Below are 20,945 nucleotides of genomic sequence, written 5' to 3'. Positions count from 1 at the left end.
AGACCAGTTCTCTATGCTAGAACACACCATCCCCTGAAGGGAATTCCAGCACTGACCTCCCAGAAGGCATCCACCTCCAGTGATGTTAGAGCACAGATACCTGGTGTTCATGGTACTGAAGAAAGTCGGGATAACTTCTTGGCCTTCTTCCCAGGGGGATTCCGGAGAGCTACTTGAGGAGTTTGATACGGACTGGGCCAAGTTGTCATGATTTTCCAAGTTTTCCTCTCCATCTTCCTTCATTATTTCACCTTGTACTGCAGAGTAGAAGATACTTATTATTAATCCATTATTTATTATAAAAACTTATATATACTCATTGCAGAACATTTTTAAAGCACAAAAGCACACAGAAATGAAGATCAGTGACATTCTATATACAGACACACATACTATATGTACATGCACACACACAAAATTAGGTTTAAATATATGTAGATTTGTATCTTGATTGTTTTCTTTTTAAAAAAATACATTTTATTGATTTTGTATAGAGAGGAAGGGAGAAGGAGGGAGAGTTAGAAACATTGATGAGAGAGAAACATCAATCAGCTGCCTCCTGCACACCCCCTACTGGGGTACATACCCTTGACTGGAATCGAACCTGGGATCCCTGAGTCCGCAGGCTGACGCTCTATCCACTGAGCCAAACCAGTTAGGTGTTTTCATCAATGTATCAAAAAATACTTTCATTATCATTGAATACTCTTCAAAACATAATTCTAATGACCATGTAAAATTGCACCATGTGGGGGGCATTTAGGTAGTTTCTAAACTTTTATTAGAAATAGTCACTTCTCATTATTCATATATTCTGGATTTGTAAGTTTGCCTACTTGCTAAAGTTTATTTGAAACCCTAAAATCAGTGCTTACAGCACTTCTGCAGTCATTTGTGGACATGTGCCGAGTGGTGAAAAAATTGAGTCACCTGACATATGTTTCCAGCTAAGGTTAAACAAGTGACACTCTGCCTTCTTATTTCAGCTCCCATACTGTATGCATGTGTTTCTTTGGTGCCACATTTTGTGCATTTTTGTGTACTTTGCTGCTGATTTCACTGTTTAAAAGGGCCCCCAAGTATAGTGCTATCTGTGATGTGCCTTATGGAGAAAATGCCTATGTTAGCTAAGCTTGACTCAGGTACGCGCTGTAGAGCTACTGGCCATGGGTTCAATGTTACTGAATCAACAATATATAGTACACAAAGTGTTTTGAAAATGAAACACAAACAAGTGTTGATCAGTGGATGAAAATGTTGTCAAGTGAAGCTTGCAGGACCCTAACTCTGAATTTCCCCTTGGAGCATGGTTCAGAATTTGCTAATTCAGTGTCTGCAATGGTTTTACAGAACATAGCTACCATGAATAATGAGAATCAACTGTGATGTCATAAACAACATCTTTGTGCACAGAGATTTGTCCTTAAATCTGACTACTCCCCATAGACAAATTGCTAGAAATAAAAATACTGGGGCAAACAACAATACTGTTTCCATAGAAATTTTCCTGTCTTTATTATTACTAAAGGGACAAGACTTCAGTGATAATGTGGGTCATCTGCCTTACATTAACTGTTATGAAAATACGTCTTCTTTTCTAAACCCAGATCATCTGGAAAAATGGAGTCTGATTTCAAGAGAAATGAGGAGGACAGTTTAAAAATTTTTTATTTTTATTTTTAAAATATTAAAACTTATCACACAATTAAAAGCTCTACTACTGTTGTCTCGGACTGATCCGAAGTTGGTTTAGGGTAGAGCCAATGGCATTAGCAAATTTGAAAGGGCAGCATTGGAACTGCAGGCTATGACCTGAAATGTGGGACTTCGGCTTGAACACAGAGGCCAGGGAAAACCCGATGTGGTTGGTGAATTCTGACATACTCAGGCCTCCCCAGAAACCAGGAGGATGGAAACCTGAACTGCCATAACTTCTCACACTCCTCAGTCTGACGTCACGGTCTAAGTTTAAAGGACTTCGAGATTCAGAGTGGAAGCCCCACGAAATACTTGCGCTCTCTAAAAGGTTAGTGCAGGCAGCTGTGCTCACTGCAGCCCATGAACGTCATGGCCAAGACCGGTGAGCAGGACAATCCCTCTTCTCTCTGCCACTCTGCACCGGTGAGATGGACGGCAGAATGTTGCCTGACAAGGACCTGTTGCCCGCTAATGCTAATTCACTGCCTCAGGAGCTACCGAGGACACTGTCTTGAGCTCAGTTCTCACCATGTGTCCCATCAGGGCTAATGGATCAAACCCCCAACATCCTAACGTTCAAGGTTTCACTTCAGACTTTAAGTTCGTCTTTACCTGTTATATTATCATCTATATTTTCTTCCCTTGACATGCTGCAATTGATCTCTGCAGATTTCAGATACAAGGAGCTCTTGTTTTTCATTGGGATTTCTTCATCGTCATTTATTTCGTTATTTAAAGATCCATTTTCACAATTGTTTAACTCCATTTGCCTGAGAATTTTTTTTTTTTTAAAGAAAAAGAGCAGAAGGTCTAATTATTTGGTCAGAAATGGATTGTCTAGGTAGATCTGATTCTGAGGGATGGTGGAAGGGTTTACATTGATTGAAAAACAGAATTGTTAAATCAGCCAAATCTCTCACTCCTTCCCTATGAGGGGAGCAGGCCAGTCTCCAGGCTGAAGGTGAGAACTCACAGCCAGCCATGGCTCTTCTCACACCTCCAGGGACTCAAACTCCCTGCTCCCTGCCAGCAACAGGAAACAGTCATTGACAGGGCTCTGGTTTCCAACTAGCTTTCTGCAGGGACCGAACTTAACACTTTTTTTCTCTCAGTTCCCAAAATCATTGGCCATTTCCCTGTGTTTGCCTAGCAGGTAACTGTCTAGAAGCCACATGCTGTGATCAGGGCAGAACAAACATCCCTGCCAAGTATGTGTGACAGATAAAACTTCGGAGGACAGGCAACATCCTGAGGTTCTGCTGCTCCTCAAGGAAACAGAAGGCAATTTAACATACAAAGTGCAACACCCGACTCTGTTAAAGGGACAATCATAATATCTTATTATAAGGATGATAAGGATGAGCCAAATTTGAAGAAAAAAATTTTCTTCTAATAAAAATAAAGGGAAAGGGTCCAAGCTACAGGATGATTCCAAGAAATTTTTATTTTCTAAAGAAATATCATATTCAACTTAGTAATGAAAAATATACTATACTAAGGAAATACCTCAAGAGAAAAAAAAATGATAAAGATGTTCTTAGCAGAAATAAATATTTAGGTCAGCAGAAAATTTTTAACAATCAAATTGGGACTAATCCAGTATTAAAGAAGCAAACAATATATATAAAGAGGTAAAATATTAAATAATAATTTTAAAGGACACATACACTAAGTAAAAATTTGGGAATGCTTAAATCAAATAATATAAGTAAAGATCCCAACTAGTAGGATCATAACTATGTAAATGTGTTATTTTTTTAAACCAAAGCAGCCTTTGGAGGAAGAAATAGTTTAGTTTTTGACGTTATGTTCCTTTTTCAATCTGTAAAGCCACCTAGGATTTGTATTTTTATGTGAAAAACAATAGCACTGTCCTTCCCGGTTTAAAGCGTGCTTAAGTCCAAGCCCAGCTCCTCCACAAGAGGCGGTGCCCACCCACAGTGCACCGGGGAGATGGCAAGTTTCCTGCGGTGATGGTAATGAGCAGGGGGCAGCCCAGGGGAGTCCCTGCAGAATGCAAGGTCTGCAACCAACTGCTCAGGCTCACCCAAACGAGGGCAATTGGGTACTATTTCCTTCCCATATCATCTCAAATCATGAGGAAAACCACCATATGATCAAAATATCCTTAGTTTTAAAAAACAAGGAATAACTATATATATATATAATTTATTTATTTATTTTACTTTTAGAAAGAAGAAGAAAAAACAAAACAAAGAAGTTACTGTACCTTTCCAATGAATTATGAATCGGTACAATAGGATGTTTCATCTTTAAAAGAAGCAAAGAGGTGAACGTTTACATGTTAAACTTCCAACAGAGCATTTTTAGTTTTGTCACATATGAAAGTGATAAATATGACCTTCACACGCAGTGCCCCGATTTCAGAACAACTTTAGATCCTTCTAAAAGAAGGGAGTCATTTTTCCCAACCAGCCCCTCATATTTATTCAAACAGGTACCCAAATGTCTAAGGAAAAGGAGGGTGGCCTTTTGAAGGACCTAATTATCAGAGCCAAATCCTTAGTGATTGACTTCCTTACACTTGCAGTTACTCTCATTAAACATTAATAAATACCAAGCTCTGATGCGGTTCTGTATGAAACCTGCCCTTAAGGTAACTGCACTGTGGAGTAAGGTTAAAATACAGGTGGGCAGAGTTCTCAGCCCAACTGAGGGATTCAGGGAAGGAGATTAAATCTTGAGGGTTGGATTGGAGCTAACCAGGAAAGACAGGGGAGAGGCATTCGTGGCACTGGGGAGTAGCTCTGAGATGGGGGGAGCTATGAGCAGTTAACACGGTTGAGCCAGGTAATGACAGCCAGAGAGGCTGGGATGGGGAAGGGGCTGAGCAGTTCTGACTTCACCCTGTAGGCAGTGAGGGAGCCCTGCAAGATCTGGTAGGGTGCCCAATTTACACGGCATGAAGAGAACTACTGGCCAGCTGCCTGGGACGGTCGGACTGAAGGCGACTGTAGAAGGCTACCACCAGTCTTAGGGATGTTCACTGGATATGGAGGCTGGAGAGAGAGGCTGGCTACAGAGACAAGTTCAGGTGGTGAAACTGCCAAGAATGGACATGGGGAACTGAGGGCAGAAGTAAAAGTGGACATAAAGGAAAGTCCGCTAAGAAAGTCTTTATCTGCCAACAAAGAGTAATGGAGACCATAGCTCAGTACATCACTTTCTTAACATTTCAACTTTTCATTAATCCCACCGAGTGGAGCAGGCTCTCACCTTGCTGGACTTGAGCGTGGCCAGCTGCGGCGACCCTGGGGGCGTGTGGCAGAGCAGCTCCGAGGTGAAGGCTGCGTTTGCAATCTGCATGCATTCTTCCAAAGTCTTCAGGAAAGTATTGCACGTTGACTTCAGCAGCGTTCCCACATCGATTCCCTCCTACCAAACAACCAGAGTGGAGACTCCTTTACCGTGCGCAACAGCAGCAGCCCCACTGCGGAATGTCCTTAGGTTTTATCCACAGCCATAATAATAATACCATTCCCGTCTATTCTGCAGGACGAACGTGTACATCAGTTATAAAATAAAAGGACTGAGTCCAATTTATCTATGGACCGTACACGAGCCATACCCTCAATCTGACCCTTCCCAGCCACCCACTGCTCCAGCTGAGAGCAACAACTTCATTCAACTCAGCAACTCGCTAAGCCAGCACCGTGCCAGGTGCTGGGCACAGAGCCCTGGTTCCACAGGGGTGGCAGCCGTGACACAGGGAACCACAGAGATCGTAGACCGGTGGGGTCATTGGAAAAATGTCTCCCGTGGCCCGAGTGAAAATGAGGTTGTAAAACAGAAGCATTAGAAACCGCAAACAACACGCTGTTGGCTTTCAGAATGGGTTTTCTGGCTTTCCACTCAGATGAGTCTAAGGTTTCAGCAACTGGAATTCTTTTGAAAATCTAATCATTTTCCCTCCAAGTTATTTTACTTGTTCAGTGTGTTTTTCCTCTGGACATTGGCACCAATGTGTTATTCAGAAATTGAGGTCACATCCCGACTAGAGAGTGCAGTGACCACATCCTCATAGTGTTAAAGTAGGGGTGTGGAACTCAATCAGAGAAGGGGCCAAAATCTAAAATCCAGCCTAAATCGCGGGCCGAATGGTTTACTGAACAGTCATAAACTGTCATTGTGATGGAAACGCAGCAGAGTGCAGTGATGACAGCGCGGTGCGGGTCACACTGCAAGGCCTGGCGGGACGGATTTGGCCCGCGGGCCTTGTGTTTGACACATGTGTGTTAAAGCAACCAGACTGGGCCCAGGATGGAGTCCCTCATGTGACACCTCATGTCAGAAAACCAAAAACGTAACCAAGTCCCTCTGCTGGGCTGGCCCAGAAAAACATCGCAGACACTGCCAGATGTCTCTTGAGGGGCACCCTGCTCTGGGTTGAGAATCACTGTTCTAGACCATAAACAGCCCAAGAACAGGGCTGAAATGTTTTTTTTTTTTTTAATTTTATTAATATATTGTATTGAATTTTTACAGAGAGGAAGAGAGAGGGATAGAGAGTTAGAAACATCGATGAGAGAGAATCATCGACCAGCTGCCTCTTGCACACCCCATACTGGGGATGTGCCCGCAACCAAGGTACAAGCTCTTGACCGGAATTGAACCCGGGACCCTTCAGTCTGTAAAGCGACACTCTATCCACTGAGCCAAACCGGTTTCGGCTGAAATGGTTTTTATGGTGCCTCTCTCCTTCCCTTATTCAGCACAGTGTCATGTACAAAACAGGCAGTTCCAAATGTTTGCAATTACTTAATTAATCCTGAATTCATCCTAGGAAGGAAACCTATCTGCATCCATAGGCTGAAATGCACATATCTGTTCTCTCTGTTAAATTTTACTTTATTTTCTCTGAGAAACAGTAAAATCCAAGATTCAGGGGTGAAGTGAGAGTGAGCATCACTTAAAAACAACGCCTGGTGTGGCTTCGCATGCGGCGCAGAGCAATCAGGTTTTACCTCAGAACTGGACGCACCAGTTGTTGTCGCTTCTTTCGTTTTTCCCACTTGCTGAACAAGGAGGTCACAGTAGAGTCTTAGTTCTGACATTTTGGTTTTCAAGTTTTCAGTGTTTTCAGCAAACTCTACAAATAAAAAGATGACAATATATGTCATTATCAGAATGAATACACGATGTACTAGTATACAGATCATGGAATATATAATCTACGTCTGAAGTCAGGTGTTTACAGTATGGCTTACAGACAGGAGAAGGCATGGGAGCAAAGAAAACAGAAGAGGAGATGGCCAGTCTTGGGAAATAACCCACATTATTTCTGGAGCCAGCATATTGCCTGGTCAGCAGTACAGGGAGAAGGAGACAGCATATTCCTGACCCACCAGTGTCAGAACTGGGAGCAGGGTCCAGGTTCAGAGTTCCAGTCTCAGTTCTACCAGTTTTCCTGGGTGTAAAATGGGGCCACAGCCCTCTGCCTGCTACGGTGCACAGAACTGGGAAACGGTGTTCTGTAACGTGCAATTACCACTAATGAGGTGGCTCGTTAATTCTAATCCCGAGGACCAGTCCAGCACGCCGCCCGCCGCCCCTCTGTGCACCTGCTGCTCCCTTATTAGCTCGGCACTCCAGCACCCTGGTGCTGAGGGCTCAGCAACAGTCATTACCGCCTGTTTCCGCCTCCATAAAAATGCTGCACGTTCCCACCAGATCTGAGTCAGAGCCGACAGTGTCTAGAATTTACTCCCGATTTAGCATGCAAAAACACCATCGAAGTGGCTGCTTCTCTGCATCTACCGGAAGAGGGAAGCGCATCTGCCACATCTGTCATGAGAAAGGTCTCCTGAAACACTTTTCCCAGAGGCCCTCCTCTCCCTGGCATACGCGTGACCCAGTCCAGAAAGAAAATTGTGTCCTGCTTCTCAGACCTAATGATGGCGAGTTAATGAGCACTGAGCAGCAGCAACCTGACAATTAAGCATCCACCCTCCTCCCTCCCAGGGACAGGGAGGGAAAGCGGGTGCCCCTGCAGGAAGCACCGATCCCAGGCTTCTCTGGCTCAGCTATTCATTGCCAAAGGTGAGCTCTGCCAGACGGGGTACCCCGGGGCTTCAGTCTCACTAATTCTTGTGGTAATCCTACTGTAGGTCACTTCCTTTTTGTAAAATATTAGGAAGCTGAGGCTTCGAGGGACTAAGTGACCTGGGCCAAGGTCACAAAGCCAGGAACCTACCTGCAAAGCCATGATTTGCATTCAGTTGTATCTGGCTCCAAAGCCTGCACTCTTTCTGCTCTGACATGCTGAGCATTGGATAGGGACCAGGGTTTGTTTGCTTTTGCATTTAGAGCTGATTTATTATATAGAAAAGCCTCTTTCATATTTTTCTTTTTTTTAATTTATTTATTTAAAAAAATTTATTTTATTGGTTTTTTACAGAGAGGAAGGGAGAGAAATAGAGAGTCAGAAACATCGACGAGAGAGAGTCATCAATCAGCCGCCTCCTGCACACCCCCTACCGGGGATGTGCCCGCAACCAAGGTACATGCCTTTGACAGGAATCAAACCCAGGACCCTTCAGTCTGCAGGCCGACACTCTATCCACTGAGCCAGCTCTATCCACTGAGCCAAACCGGTTTCGGCTCTTTCATATTTTTCATACAGAGAAATATATGGTTCATTCCTTTAGTTTTCAGTTGTCCTTTAAAACCTGTTTCTTTAAAGCCTATTGACATCTGAATTGGGATCCCTTAGGTGTTGTAGCAATAAATGTATTAGAGTTCTGTGATTGCAGGAAGCCTAAGCCAGTTCACACCTGACAGATAGGCAGCCCTGGAACAAGCGGATCTTGTGTTTCGTGCCACAGAGACTGAGCTCTCAGGTGTCCGGATATTGTATTTTCCCAGTTACCAGGCCCAAGAGACTGACTTTTTGGGGAAGTGGCAGCATTTGAAAATGTTGACAGGGTCCCCAGTTTTGAAGCTCATGGCATCCATGGCTTCTGTGAGGTTGCACTTAACTAATGGTTTTAAAAATATATATATTTTTATTGATCTCAGAGAGAAAGGAAGAGGAAGAGATAGAAACATCAATGATGAGAGAGAATCATTGATCGGCTGCCTTGCACACCTCTCATGGGAATTGGGCCTGCATCCCAGGCATGTGCCCTGGCCGAGAATGAAACTGTGACCTCCTGGCTCTGTTTAATACCACTGTATTGGGCACCATCTGCATGACACAAAAAACTGGCTAGGTGGTCAGAAGCAAGATAACAGATATGGGGCCCAGAGATGACAGTGGGTGACTCACATGGCTCTCAGATCAGAGGACAATCGGTACTTGCCTTTCTCCTTCTGGGTCCTACTGTCGGTCAGGCAAGCCTTGGCTGAGCCCAGGGCCACCAGCCACCGCTGTCTCTCAGCCACACTTCTGGCTTTCAGGTAGAAATACTGTTCCCCAGGGATGATCAGGTCCATGCGTGTGTTATCTACGGAATGAACTTGGAGCAAAGCACAGGGAGGTCAGAAACCCAGAAGAACCCTACCTGGGAACCTCCCTCCCACCCACCTTTCTGAGCTCAACTGGTGCCGGTCACTGGAGTCTGCTTCTAAGAGGAAGCCAGCCCCACCACCTCGCCCAGCTCTTCATCTCATCCGATGCCTCGGCTGATGGGGTGGGAAAACCCTGCAACTGGCTCCTAGGTATCACACCGAGATTCCGGTCTAAAAAACAGCCATTCAATTCTCCTTAGGATCTGTTATCAGAATAGAGAGGGCATCTCTCCTTTGGCTGGCGTGTGTGAAATGTGCTGCTTGCATGCCAACAAGTAAGAGGGCACTCTATCTTCTTGTGTTTACTGGAGGGTGACCAAGAACACAATGTTTCCTTTGCCTCTTCCCTTCCCAAGTCAGATCAAAAGTGTGAGAGTTCCCTCAGGGCCCTCACAAGGAGAAACAAGCAAACTGCACTCTCCTTTACCCACCGCGCACCAGCCCCCAAACCAAAAATTCCCTTCTCATCTCTTTCTCCTCTAGCCTGCTCTGAGCCACATCTCACAGTTCCCAAAACCAAGAACTGAAGGCTATTTGTAGGTCTGTTGGCATTTGCTTGTTTTGAGTATGTGGTGGTGGTGAGAAGAGCTGTGACTTGCAGTGTTAGATGCTGCAGTAAACAGATTTAAATAAATACGCTTTGCAAACAGCCACTGGCGCCAGGTGGGCAGGTGACTAAGGAAGGAGCACTAGGTGTGTGGTCAGGCCCACGGCTCTCCTTTATCTTGATGAACTTTTAACTAACCGCCTGGTAAAAACTGGCTGCAGTTTTAGGTCTTACTGCAGAGCTTTCTTTTGGGACATAACTCTATGTATTTTTGTAATAGGAGAAGCAGAGAAAGGCACGGAGAGACCAGAGCTTCCTTATTTTGGGGGGTGAGGGGAACAGGAGGAAAAATAAAACCTGCAACGCCCTTGCCTCCTCACCTTGAATCTCACAGACCGCCATCTGGATGCTCCCTTTGCAGCCTTTCCAGGCGTCTTCAGGAGAGTCGTAATAGGACAATATCCCGCCACAGAGAAGGAACCACCGGGGCTGCCAACCTGGAAGCAGAAGAAGGGCTTGGTCTGAGGTGCCTCTCAGGGCACAGGAATAGGACCTGACAGGATGTGTCCCCGCACCAAGGAACTGACATTCCAGGGGAAACTGAGGAAAGAAGTAGGTTAGGAAAGACCTGTATGTTTGATCACATTGAATAAAATCAAATTAACCCACAGAAGCATATGTTTTTAGTCACATAACAAATAGAAAAAGTCTGGAAGGATCAGCAACAAATATTGTGATGATTCTCCAGGTAATAGGATTAGTAATGGTTTTTTATTCCCCTCTCCCCCCAAATATACTACTAATAATCTGTGATTTTCAATTGTTTCCTGTACCTTATTATGGTTTTTCTCCCTTCTGGTTAAGAAAATTATCCTAAACTTAGAAATGAGGCAAAAAATTATGCTGCCCTTTCAACATCATACAGATGTTAGGAAGCCTGCCAGGGTCCTATGACCTCCAGAAGTTAACTTTGGCTCACCAGTTGGTACTGAGCCACTGAAATGGAGAAATCTTAAAACATCCCAGGGCTTAACCACTTTACGTTGGGGAATTTCGGGGGACAGACCGTATTCGGTAGCAGTAGGTATCTTATCCATCCTTTGGCACAACCTGCACACTAGTCAGAGCAAACTCCTGTGCTGTCCTGCTGCTGGGCTCCCCTCGGGCTGGGCCTCCAATGTCACCCTGCATCTCTGCATCGGACCGCAGCCGCCTCCGCCAGGTGTACTTTCCTCTCTGACATGCCATTGCCCTTTAGGGATGTATTTCTTTACCGGGACTCTTATGTGGCCGGGGCAGCCACGGAGAAGGTGGCAGAAGCTCTGAGCTGAGCCCCAGGGGCTGCTCAGGTACAATACCTTGGGGATTGATTCATACAAACCGGGTGCCTAAGACATTAACCGACGTCAAAATGGTGTCAATTTATCACATTATAACAGATGCATGAGGTGCCCCAGCCTAAGATCATGGTACAGGGACAACACATATGTAATCACAAGGCTAAAGGGTCAGCACCAAATCTAAGCTCAGCGCAGGAGTTAGGTGGCAGCTGAAATGTTCCACTCACTGTTTACTTCATCAGGTCTGCTTTTTACATATTTACTTTTTTATTAAATTTATTGGGATGTCATTGGTTAATAAAATCACAGAGGTTTCAAGAATACAACTTGAAAATACATCTACTGTATATTGTATTTGTGTTCACTACCCGAAGTCAAATCTCCTGTCTGCTTTTCTAGGATCAGAAAACTCAGGCCTGCCAAGTTACCATGTCTCTCACCTTCGTAAACAAAGCTGGTTAATACTAACTCTCAACATTCACCCTCCAGTAGTTCATAGCAGTCACTGAAACATCCTGCCGTACAAGCCTTTCTCAGTAAAGAGAAGTAATCCTTCCTAAAGCCATAGCTTACGCTGGTCTCATTATTTTCTTTATAATGACTGTACGGAGCCCCGTGGCCTTATCTCAACGTAAGTCAGTTACTGGCTGGCGAATCTCTTGGGATCAACTCATTAATTTTTATTTCAGAAGGTGATGATTCCCGGACCTTGACTACAAATTCTATGGAAACTCTAATTTGAAAGCCACTGTTCTTTGCACAAACAGTACAACCCAGGAAACCACAGGGATCATCAGACTCTATCTGGATGCAGAGAATCGGCACTCCCAGCTCAGACATTAATGGTGACGTTTTGGCTCTGTGCAAGAGAACCCAGTTATTTACATCTTAGGCCACCTCGCCTCACTGAGACAGAAGAAAGAACTCCTGAGATTTGGAAGAGAACTTTGAAATCACCTAGTCCAACCAGCACATTTTATAGATAAGAAACCAATTCCAGGTAGATTAACTGACCTACCTGAGAAATAGAAAAGGACTTTGAAATGACCTCATCCAACCAGCTTTCTTTACAGATAAGGAAACCAACCCTTATACACACAGGAAGGTCACACAGGAAGTACACAGCAGATTTGGGAAGAAACCTGTATCTTTCTATACTGCTACAGAGATGGCATGATCATCCCCAAGCCCCAGTTCTAGAATACTGACCTTGTATAGAAGAGTCACATCTTCTCACCTACAGTTCAACCACCATGATTTTTGAGCAGGAATTGAGGATACACTCAATTACTGCATTTTATTAAATTTAGAACCCCATCTGTATTAGGGTTCTCCAGAGAAACAGAACCAATAGCATGTATGTATGTCTCTATTGCTGTCACTATATTTACGTATTTGTTATAAAGAATTGGCTCCTGTAATGTTGGAGGCTGAGAAATCCCAAGATCTGCAATCAGCAAGCTAGAGACTCAGGAGGGCCGATGGGTAATTCCAGTCCAAGAGATAGGCCTGAGGCCCCTGAAGGACCAGTGTCTCCATCCAATCAAAAAGCAGGGAGAGATGAATGTTTCAGCTCAAGCGCAGGCAGAAAAGGTTCCCCTTTAGCTTTTTTGTTCAATTTAGGTCTTTGATTGGATGAGACCCATTCACATTAGGGAAAGCAGTCTACTTTACTGGATCTACCAATTCAAACATCATTCTCATCCAGAGACACCCTCATAGATAACTCCCAGCGTGCTGTCTGGCCAAATGTCTGGGCACCTTCTGGCTCAGCCAAGTTGACACATAATATCAACCACCACACACCAAGGATTTTAAGATATATCATTATTTCATGTGTCAAAGGAAAGAAAAAAATAACCTGCATAAACCATAGTGAAACATTGAGGCTAAGCTGCCTCCTGACTTCAGAGTATTAAAATGTGTGTGTGTGTGTGTGTGTGGTGGTGGTGGTGGTGGGGAGTCTAAAAATTTTCCAGCCGGGGTGCCTTAGTAGTTGAGCATTGACCCATGAACCAGGAGGTTACAGTTCAATTCCCAGTCAGAGCACAAGTCCCGGTTAATGTCTGTCTGCCTGTCTCTCTCCTTCCCTCAAATCAGTAAAAACATTTTCCCCCCCAAAAAGTCTAAAAATTAAGAAAAATAATGTGGTACTAAACTAGGTTTATTTTACAGGAACCTGAAAAATGTTGCTGCCCCTTTCCCCTCAGCACCACATACAGTACAGCTGTAGTTAAGTTCTGAAAGTAGCTGGTAAACTATTACAGTGACCGAAACAGAAACTTCCCTGTAACAGCTGCAGTATTTATCTCGAAGTTATAATTATGCTAGGGGAAGTTCAGTACATTGTGACTGCTGTCTGTAGATCAAGCATGTCAAACTCGTTTATTGGCCAGCGTTAGACTTTGAGTTTGACATGCTTGCTATAGATTGTAATTACAAAAACCATTAGACAAAGAAAAACTTTTATTTAAAGCACGAAGTTCTTCGAATTTCAGAAGGTACATGCAGAGACCACAGAAGTCCCAAACTCATTACATATGTGTCACTTAAAGACAGAGCCGTGGAGAGTACAGAGTAGCATGGCGACACAGTGTTCATGATGTGTAGGCCTGGGAAGCTCACATAGCTCAGGAACGATGAATTAATTGCATGAGAAAAGAGATATGGATGATGAAGAAACCATTAATTCTTAAGTTCAACTGCAATTACCTTGATTGTACAGGACGATTAACTTTATGGATCAACTTGACTGGGCTAACTGATGACTAAATAACTGGTAAAGCATTATTTCTAGGTGTATCTGTGAGGGTGTCTCTGGGCGAGATTAGCATTAGCATCAGAAAACTGCATAAAAAAGATGGCCCCACAGAGCAGGTGAGCATTACCCAATCCAGATGGGCCTGAGGAGAACAAAAAGGCAGAGTAAGGCCAAATTTATGCTCTGCTAGAAACAGAAGGGAACTTCTTCAACCTGATAAAAGGCATCTACAGAAACCCCAAAGGGGACATTACACTTAATGACAAAACACTGGGTGCTTTCCCCTAGTATAAGGGCAGGTACTAGCCAACGCAGTGGGGTCCAAAATGAAATGAAAGGTATCTAAATTGAAAAGGAAGAGCAAATCTACCTCTATTAGCAAACATGCTCTTAAATACTAAAACATAAACAAACCCTAAGTGATCCACTAAAAAATTATTAAAATAATTTAATAAGCTCAACAAGGTTGCAAGATATAAGACCAATACACAAATACCGTTATCAGTGGGGTCCCTTCTATGTCCCCATCTGTTACTGGTGGAAGTGGGCAGCTTGGGGTGCTGTGGGAACAAGAATTCCCGTAGGCCCCCATGGGCGGATGAGGTACTGTGGAAAGCTTTATTGATGATGTAAGATTAAGGGACTCTTCCTCCGAAGTCCACCTCCCTCTTCCCAACAAGGAAGAAGTCCCATTTTGTCTTCAGCAGAGTGATAATCAAAGCCACTGCCCAGAGCCTGCTCCATGTTTAAGTCCAGTCCAACATCTGGGTGGAGAGCTTGTGTTCCCAGCTGCAGGCCATTGCGTGTGGGTCTGCATGGCCGCGGGCCATGGGCCTTCTAGGGCCACATGGGAGGCCAGCATGAGTCACAGAGCAATGAATTCAAGGGCAAGCAAGCAAGAGGAACAAGATTGAGAAAGTTACTTTGGGATTTTAACTAGGAGCTCAAACAATGAATCCTTTAGGATTCCACACATTTGCAGTGGCTTCACCCCTCTAGCCAGCCCAGGGTTCCCCAGCTCCACTGACAGACGAGCCTCTTCCCTACGCCACTCTGACTTCACTGCCCCTATGCCCGTTCTCCCCTTTGCTGGACACCTTCCTCCAGTGATGTGCGGGGAATGGACTGGTGGTGCCCTGGGGAGTGTGAAACTGCAGCTTCCTCGTGAAGCTGCCCAGATGACCAGGCTTATAATGTCTGGCCTTCCCTTTGCTCCTTCCTGTTATTAATATTAGATAGCTAATTGAGACAGTAACAATATCAATTGCATTCCCATACAATTGGAATGAAAAATTAGAAAATGAAATTAAGCAAATAATTCCATTTATGGTAACATCAATAATTAAAATACTTAGGAATAAACTTAATAAAAGAAGTGTTAATCTTATACTCTGAAAACCAGAAACATTATTCAAAGAGATTAAAGATTTGAAGACTTTATTCCAAAGCTTATTCTTTTCTCACATGGTGCAAATGCCTTTTACTGAATTAACAGGAAATGTTTGCAAGATTTAGGTTTTTTTCCAATGAGTGTAATTTTTTTCAAAACAATGAACTTTTATTTGAATCTGAAATGAGATAACTTATGCTAATTTTGCACTATATGTTCTTCCTTTTTCATTCCACATCAGTCATGATTACAAAAAAAAAATTTATTGATTTTTCACAGAGAGGAAGGGAGAGAGACAGAGAGCTAGAAACGTCGATGAGAGAGAAACATCGACCAACTCCCTCTTGCACACCCTCTACTGGGGATGTGTCCGCAACCAACGTACATGCCCCTGACAGGAATCTAATCTGGGACCTTTTAGTCCGCAGACCTACGCTTTACCACTGAGCCAAACCGGTTTTGGCCAGTCATGATTTTTAAATCAAAATTTCTATATAAAGATGTTCTTATTCCTTTAAAGATCCAAACCAAGAGTGCTTACTTGTGAGTCATACTGTCACATCCCCCTTTTTTACTCAATAGTTTTATGACAAGTAGCTCATCCAAATACACCACTTAAAAAAAATTTTTTTTAATTTTAAAAATATTTATTTTTTAATTTACACACAATAATAACTTTCTTTTCTGGTGAATAGTCCTGAGTTGTTGTTTTGATAAGCACACAGTTCTCTAATCACCATAATGATCAAGATGCAGAACAATCCCATTATCTTCCCCTCAAAATTCCCTTGTGCTGCTCCTTGTAGTAAGCTCTGTCCCCACACTTTACCCCAGGCCAACCACTGTTGGGTTTTCATTTTAAATTGAAAATATTTCCTAATTTTCTTACACACTTCCTCTTTGACCCATGGGTTACTTAGAAGTACACTTTTTATTTTTCTAATATTTGGGAATTTCCACATCTTTCTGTCATTGTTTTGTAATTTACTTCTATTAAAGACAGAACACTCTTTTCAAGGTGGCAGAGTTAAGCTCGTCCAACCCTGATGTTTTAAGTTTCCCTTAGTATCCTTCCCTTCAGGTTAAAGAACTGCTTTAGACATTTCTATATTACTGTTTTCTTTTACCTAAGGATGCTATTTTATCTTAACTCTTGAAGAGCACTTCATTGAATATAGAATTCCCTGTTGACAATTCTTTTCTTTTAGCACTTTATTAAATACGTTTTTTAAAAATATATTTTTATTAACTTCAGAGAGAGGAAGGGAGAGGAAAGAGAGAGAGAAACATCAATGATGAGAGAGAATCATTGATTGGCTGCCTCCTTCACACCCTGCACTGGGGATCGAGCCCAAAACTCTGGGCATGTGCCCTAAGAATCAAACCATGACCTCCTGGTTCATAGGTCGACACTCAACCACTGAGCCACAATGGCTGGGCTTAAATATGTTTTAAAAAAAAATGACTTTAGAGAAGGAGGAAGGGAGAGGGAGAGAAACATCAATGGGAGAGAGAAACATCCATCAGTTGCCTCCCATATGCACCCGAACAAAGGCTCCAATCCACAATCTGGGTATGTGCCCTGACTGGAAATTGAACCAGAGTCTTTTCAGTAAATGGGACAACACTCAATCAACTGAGCTAACACCAGCTAGGGTTTTTCAGAACTTCAAAGATGCTGTTTCACTGTCTCCTGGTCTCCATTTTCTCTGATAAGCAATACCAGATATTTAAATTATTGTTTCCCTATATGCATTGTGTCTTTGTACTCTTGTTGCTTTTGAGATTTTTACAGTTTTCAGCCGTTTCATTATGATGTGTGTGGGTATTTCTTTGAGTTTATACTGGTTAGGATTTGCTGAGCAGCTTTAATCTGTAAATTTGTAGTTTTCACCTCATTTGGGAAGTTTTTCAGTACTAGTGTCTTTCTCCTTTCCCCTCCTCCTTTACCCAATGCCAGAATATTAGACCTTTCATTACTGTCCCCCCGATTCCTGTGATTTCATTCTCGTTTTTTATCCCCATTCCCCCCCCCCCCCTCTGTTCTTCAGACTGGATAATTTCTATTGATTTATCTTTAAGTTCACTAATTCTTTCTTGTGTCATTTATATTCTACTGAGCCCACATAGTGAGTTTTTAAAAATTCAAATACCATTCTTTTTAGTTTTAAACTGTCCAGTTCTTTTTAAGTAGTTTATATTTTCTTCCAAGAATCTCTACCTTTGCATTTGTTTCAAGAGTATTCATCTTTATCATGTTGGTCGTTCAAGTTTTGTCTTCCCTCCCAGTTTGCCTGCTATGGTTTACTTTTCAGAATGATCAAATTGTTGCTTTTAGTACTTTGTTCAAAACTTTTAGTTATAATCAGTGGAAAAAGAGGCTACAGTGGGCTTCCTACATCTTTTAAACAGAACACCTAGTAGGATGCCCACTCAGTGACATGTCAGCCAGCGTGCATCCCTCTGCCTGGAAACCCATCCAAGTTCCTTCACAGCTTTTCCCAATGAGGTGTTAGGGGAAACCAGTTTACAATTGTACTGTAACAGAATAGGAGGACAACATTCACACACTGTAAATTAAAAAAAAAAAATCCATAATGAAATGCTGCTGGAATGCAGAAAAACATGAATAAGGGCCATTTAAACCCATTTGTAGAAAAGTAAGCCAAAAGTAAAGAAAAAGGTGAAGGCAAGGTGCTTTTTTGTCAACCGAAGGAATAAAAAAATCATAACCATAATTAAGCAGGTATATTGCTGAAACTGGTTTAGCTCAGTGGATAGAGCATCGGTCTGCGGACTGAAAGGTCCCAGGTTCGATTCCAATCAAGAGCATGTACATTGGTTGCGGGCACATCCCCTGTAGGGGCTGTGCAGGAGGCAACTGGTCGATGTTTTTAGGTCTCTATCCCTTTCCCTTCCTCTCTGTAAAAAATCAATAAAATATTAAAAAAAAAATTAAGCAGGTATAGAAAGGGAGAAGCAAAAGGCGTGAATATGTCCCTAACTTCTTCAGGCTTTAGTTTCTTTTTCTGTAGATTTACAGCATGAGCTTAATAATCTCTAGTGGTCTCCTTTGGCTTTCAAAACCTGAAAACCTATCTAATAAAAGTAACAGGAAACTCAATTCTTTTACAAAACCTATTTCAAAAGATTGTAACTAATGTCAAAAAAATAAAGTGAGATTAAATTTCTTGATAGGATTGATGATCTTTCTGAAGTGATGAGTCAAGACTTAGTTTGTTCACCATAAATTATAGTTACTGTGTTCATATAATACATTATATGGTGGTTACAGTATTATCACTGTTATATACATACGTTAGTAAGTAAAAAACAAACAAAACAAAAACTACCACTTTTTTTTCAAGTATTTTTTTAAAATATTTTTGTATTGATTTCAGAGAGAGGAAGGGAGAAGGAGAGATAGAAACACCATTGATCAGAGAGACTCATGGACTGACTGCCTTCTGCATGCCTCCTGCTGGGACTGGAGCCTGAAACCATGCTCTTAACCGTGAACTCCTGGTTCATGGGTCAATGCTCAGCTACTGAGTCACACCGGCTGGGCAAAACCTACTGTTCCTAATTGAAGCAAAGCATAATGATTGACCCCTGACCTCCACAGCCTTGGTGTTTCCCACCCTCTAGTCCTGGGTGCTCAGCCATACTCCACCTCCCAGGAGCTCTAGCCACAGCTCAGCTCCCCTGGGGGAGCTCCGGACAGGATCGTGGACAGCAAAGCCTTGGGTTCTTCCGCCAGGTCGGCGGTTACAGTCTGCCGCAGCTGGGGAGCAGGGAAGAAGAGCCTCCTAACAGCAACAGAGAGTGACCAAGCACTCATTAAACGATACGTTTCTTCATTTACCATTAGTTAATTCACAAAACATTTTTAAAAATATATATTTTATTGATTTTTTACAGAGAGGAAGGGAGAGATAGAGAGCTAGAAACGTTGATGAGAGAGAAACATCGACCAGCTGCCTCTTGCACAACCCCTACTGGAGATGTGCTCGCAACCAATGTACATGCCCCTGACTGGAATCGAACCTGGGACCTTGCAGTCCGCAGACCGACGCTCTACCACTGAGCCAAACATTTTTTGAGCACTTTATAATTTGCCAGGCTTGGCGATTTGTAGAAAAGGTCCCAGCCCTCAAAGTGACAGCCCAGTGGGGAATCAGCGTACAGATGGTGGACAATCTAATTCTCCTCAGAACCTTCTGTTAGCGCCTCAGTGAGTCGCCTCTCCTGTGTGCTCTAAGCTGCTGAACTGGATATTTACTTGTTATATTCATTTGTTCTGGGCCACGCCTCTCATATGTCCCACTAACACCTTACTCAAGGGAACCCAGACAGGAAACTTGGGTTCAAGTTCAAACTCATAACATCCAGATGTGTCATCCTGACCACATCACTTAGTCACTTAATTCCTCTGGGCATTATTTTCTAATTTATAAACTGAGAGATATGGACTAAACTGAGTATCTAAGGTTTAACATGTCATCTTTCTTCTGACTACAACATTTCTTAACAAATCCAGCATCTTCCTACCATCCTAGCTCCAAACCGGAAGGTCAAGTTGCCCCTACCCCTCCAGGTGAATCACGCCATTCCCAGCATTCCACTGTGCTGCCCTGGGGCATAGAGCGTGAAGTCATGGAAAGGACAGACCTGGCTCAATACTTATGTGCTGTATGAGTCTCAGTTACTTATTTATCTTGTGAGCTTAAGTTTATTCATCTGTTAAGTGGGAGATAATGCCTCCCTTCTCCCCTGCTTCCATAATTCAGCTTTGCCCCCTCCATTACCATGTTTCAGCCAGCTGAATCTTCCCCCCATGTGCTTTTCTACGTGCGCGTTCTTCCTACTTAGAAACCCCAAGTGACTCCCGATTTTAAACTCTCAGACCTGGCCTGGCTCACTAATCTAATCCCATCCCAACAACATGAGTACTTCCTCCTGATCCCAGACAAGAACTCTCCTACTGGTCCCGCTGGCTTCTTTACTGAGGGCCCTTCTGTTCCCACTCCTTCCCCCTTTTGTCCAGGCCAATTCCACCCGCCCTCTGATCCCACATCTTCCATGAGATTTTCCCAGACACTCCTGGAAAAGATTTTCTACATTTTTCTTGACAAAGGCATGCCTGTGTCCTTGGACCAGTTTTACACCTTCCTCCTATTCTTACTTCCTTCTCTCCTAATTTCTGGCTGCTTATACCGGCCTTAGAAGTTAATGGCTGGTCTCCATCCTAACTGTATATATTGGCCAGCAGAGGCAGAAATTAGGTGATGTGATGTCAAACTGGATGACCAATTTCTTTATAAACATTCCAATCTGTCAGGGGTGCCCGAAACTTGTCTTTTAATTCAAGTAAAGACACCAGAGAGTGACAGATGATACCTACCTGCAGCTAGAGACCAGGTATGTGCAATGTCATCCCTCTAAACCTTGTCAAGCCATAGCCTCGGGCAACCACAGAAAAGCTTAAAGGTTGAAATCACTAATTTAGCGGGAAGAGTATTTTCATCGTTGAGTAAAATTTCTATCGGTAATAGACTATGACCTCCCTTGAAACCAAGGATCATGCCTTACTCAAGACAGTGTCCCCAATACCCCACATACAGGGTCTGGTAAGATGTTGATGCTCAGGCTTATGTGAATGAATGAATGACTGATTGA

The 20,945-nt window shown here is 43.0% G+C and overlaps 1 protein-coding gene across 1 annotated transcript in view; it reads right to left on the bottom strand.

Annotated features, from left to right (window-relative positions):
• Positions 1–20,945, bottom strand: part of PLEKHA8 (pleckstrin homology domain containing A8) — a 50,656-nt gene that overhangs the window by 23,277 nt on the left and 6,434 nt on the right. Inside the window, exons 2-8 of the mRNA XM_036453737.2 lie at positions 10,156–10,272; positions 9,021–9,176; positions 6,684–6,808; positions 4,936–5,094; positions 3,929–3,969; positions 2,311–2,468; positions 101–257 (exon numbers count right to left, since the gene is read on the bottom strand). Coding sequence (XP_036309630.1) covers positions 101–257; positions 2,311–2,468; positions 3,929–3,969; positions 4,936–5,094; positions 6,684–6,808; positions 9,021–9,176; positions 10,156–10,272 — 913 coding nt within the window. The remainder of the gene's footprint in view (positions 1–100; positions 258–2,310; positions 2,469–3,928; positions 3,970–4,935; positions 5,095–6,683; positions 6,809–9,020; positions 9,177–10,155; positions 10,273–20,945) is intronic.

This window comes from Pipistrellus kuhlii, unplaced genomic scaffold (assembly GCF_014108245.1).
Source record: "Pipistrellus kuhlii isolate mPipKuh1 unplaced genomic scaffold, mPipKuh1.p scaffold_m20_p_26, whole genome shotgun sequence".
Taxonomy (NCBI): Eukaryota; Metazoa; Chordata; class Mammalia; order Chiroptera; family Vespertilionidae; genus Pipistrellus; species Pipistrellus kuhlii.
Note: the sequence above shows the minus strand (reverse complement) of the source record. Positions and strands in the feature narration are given on the sequence as shown.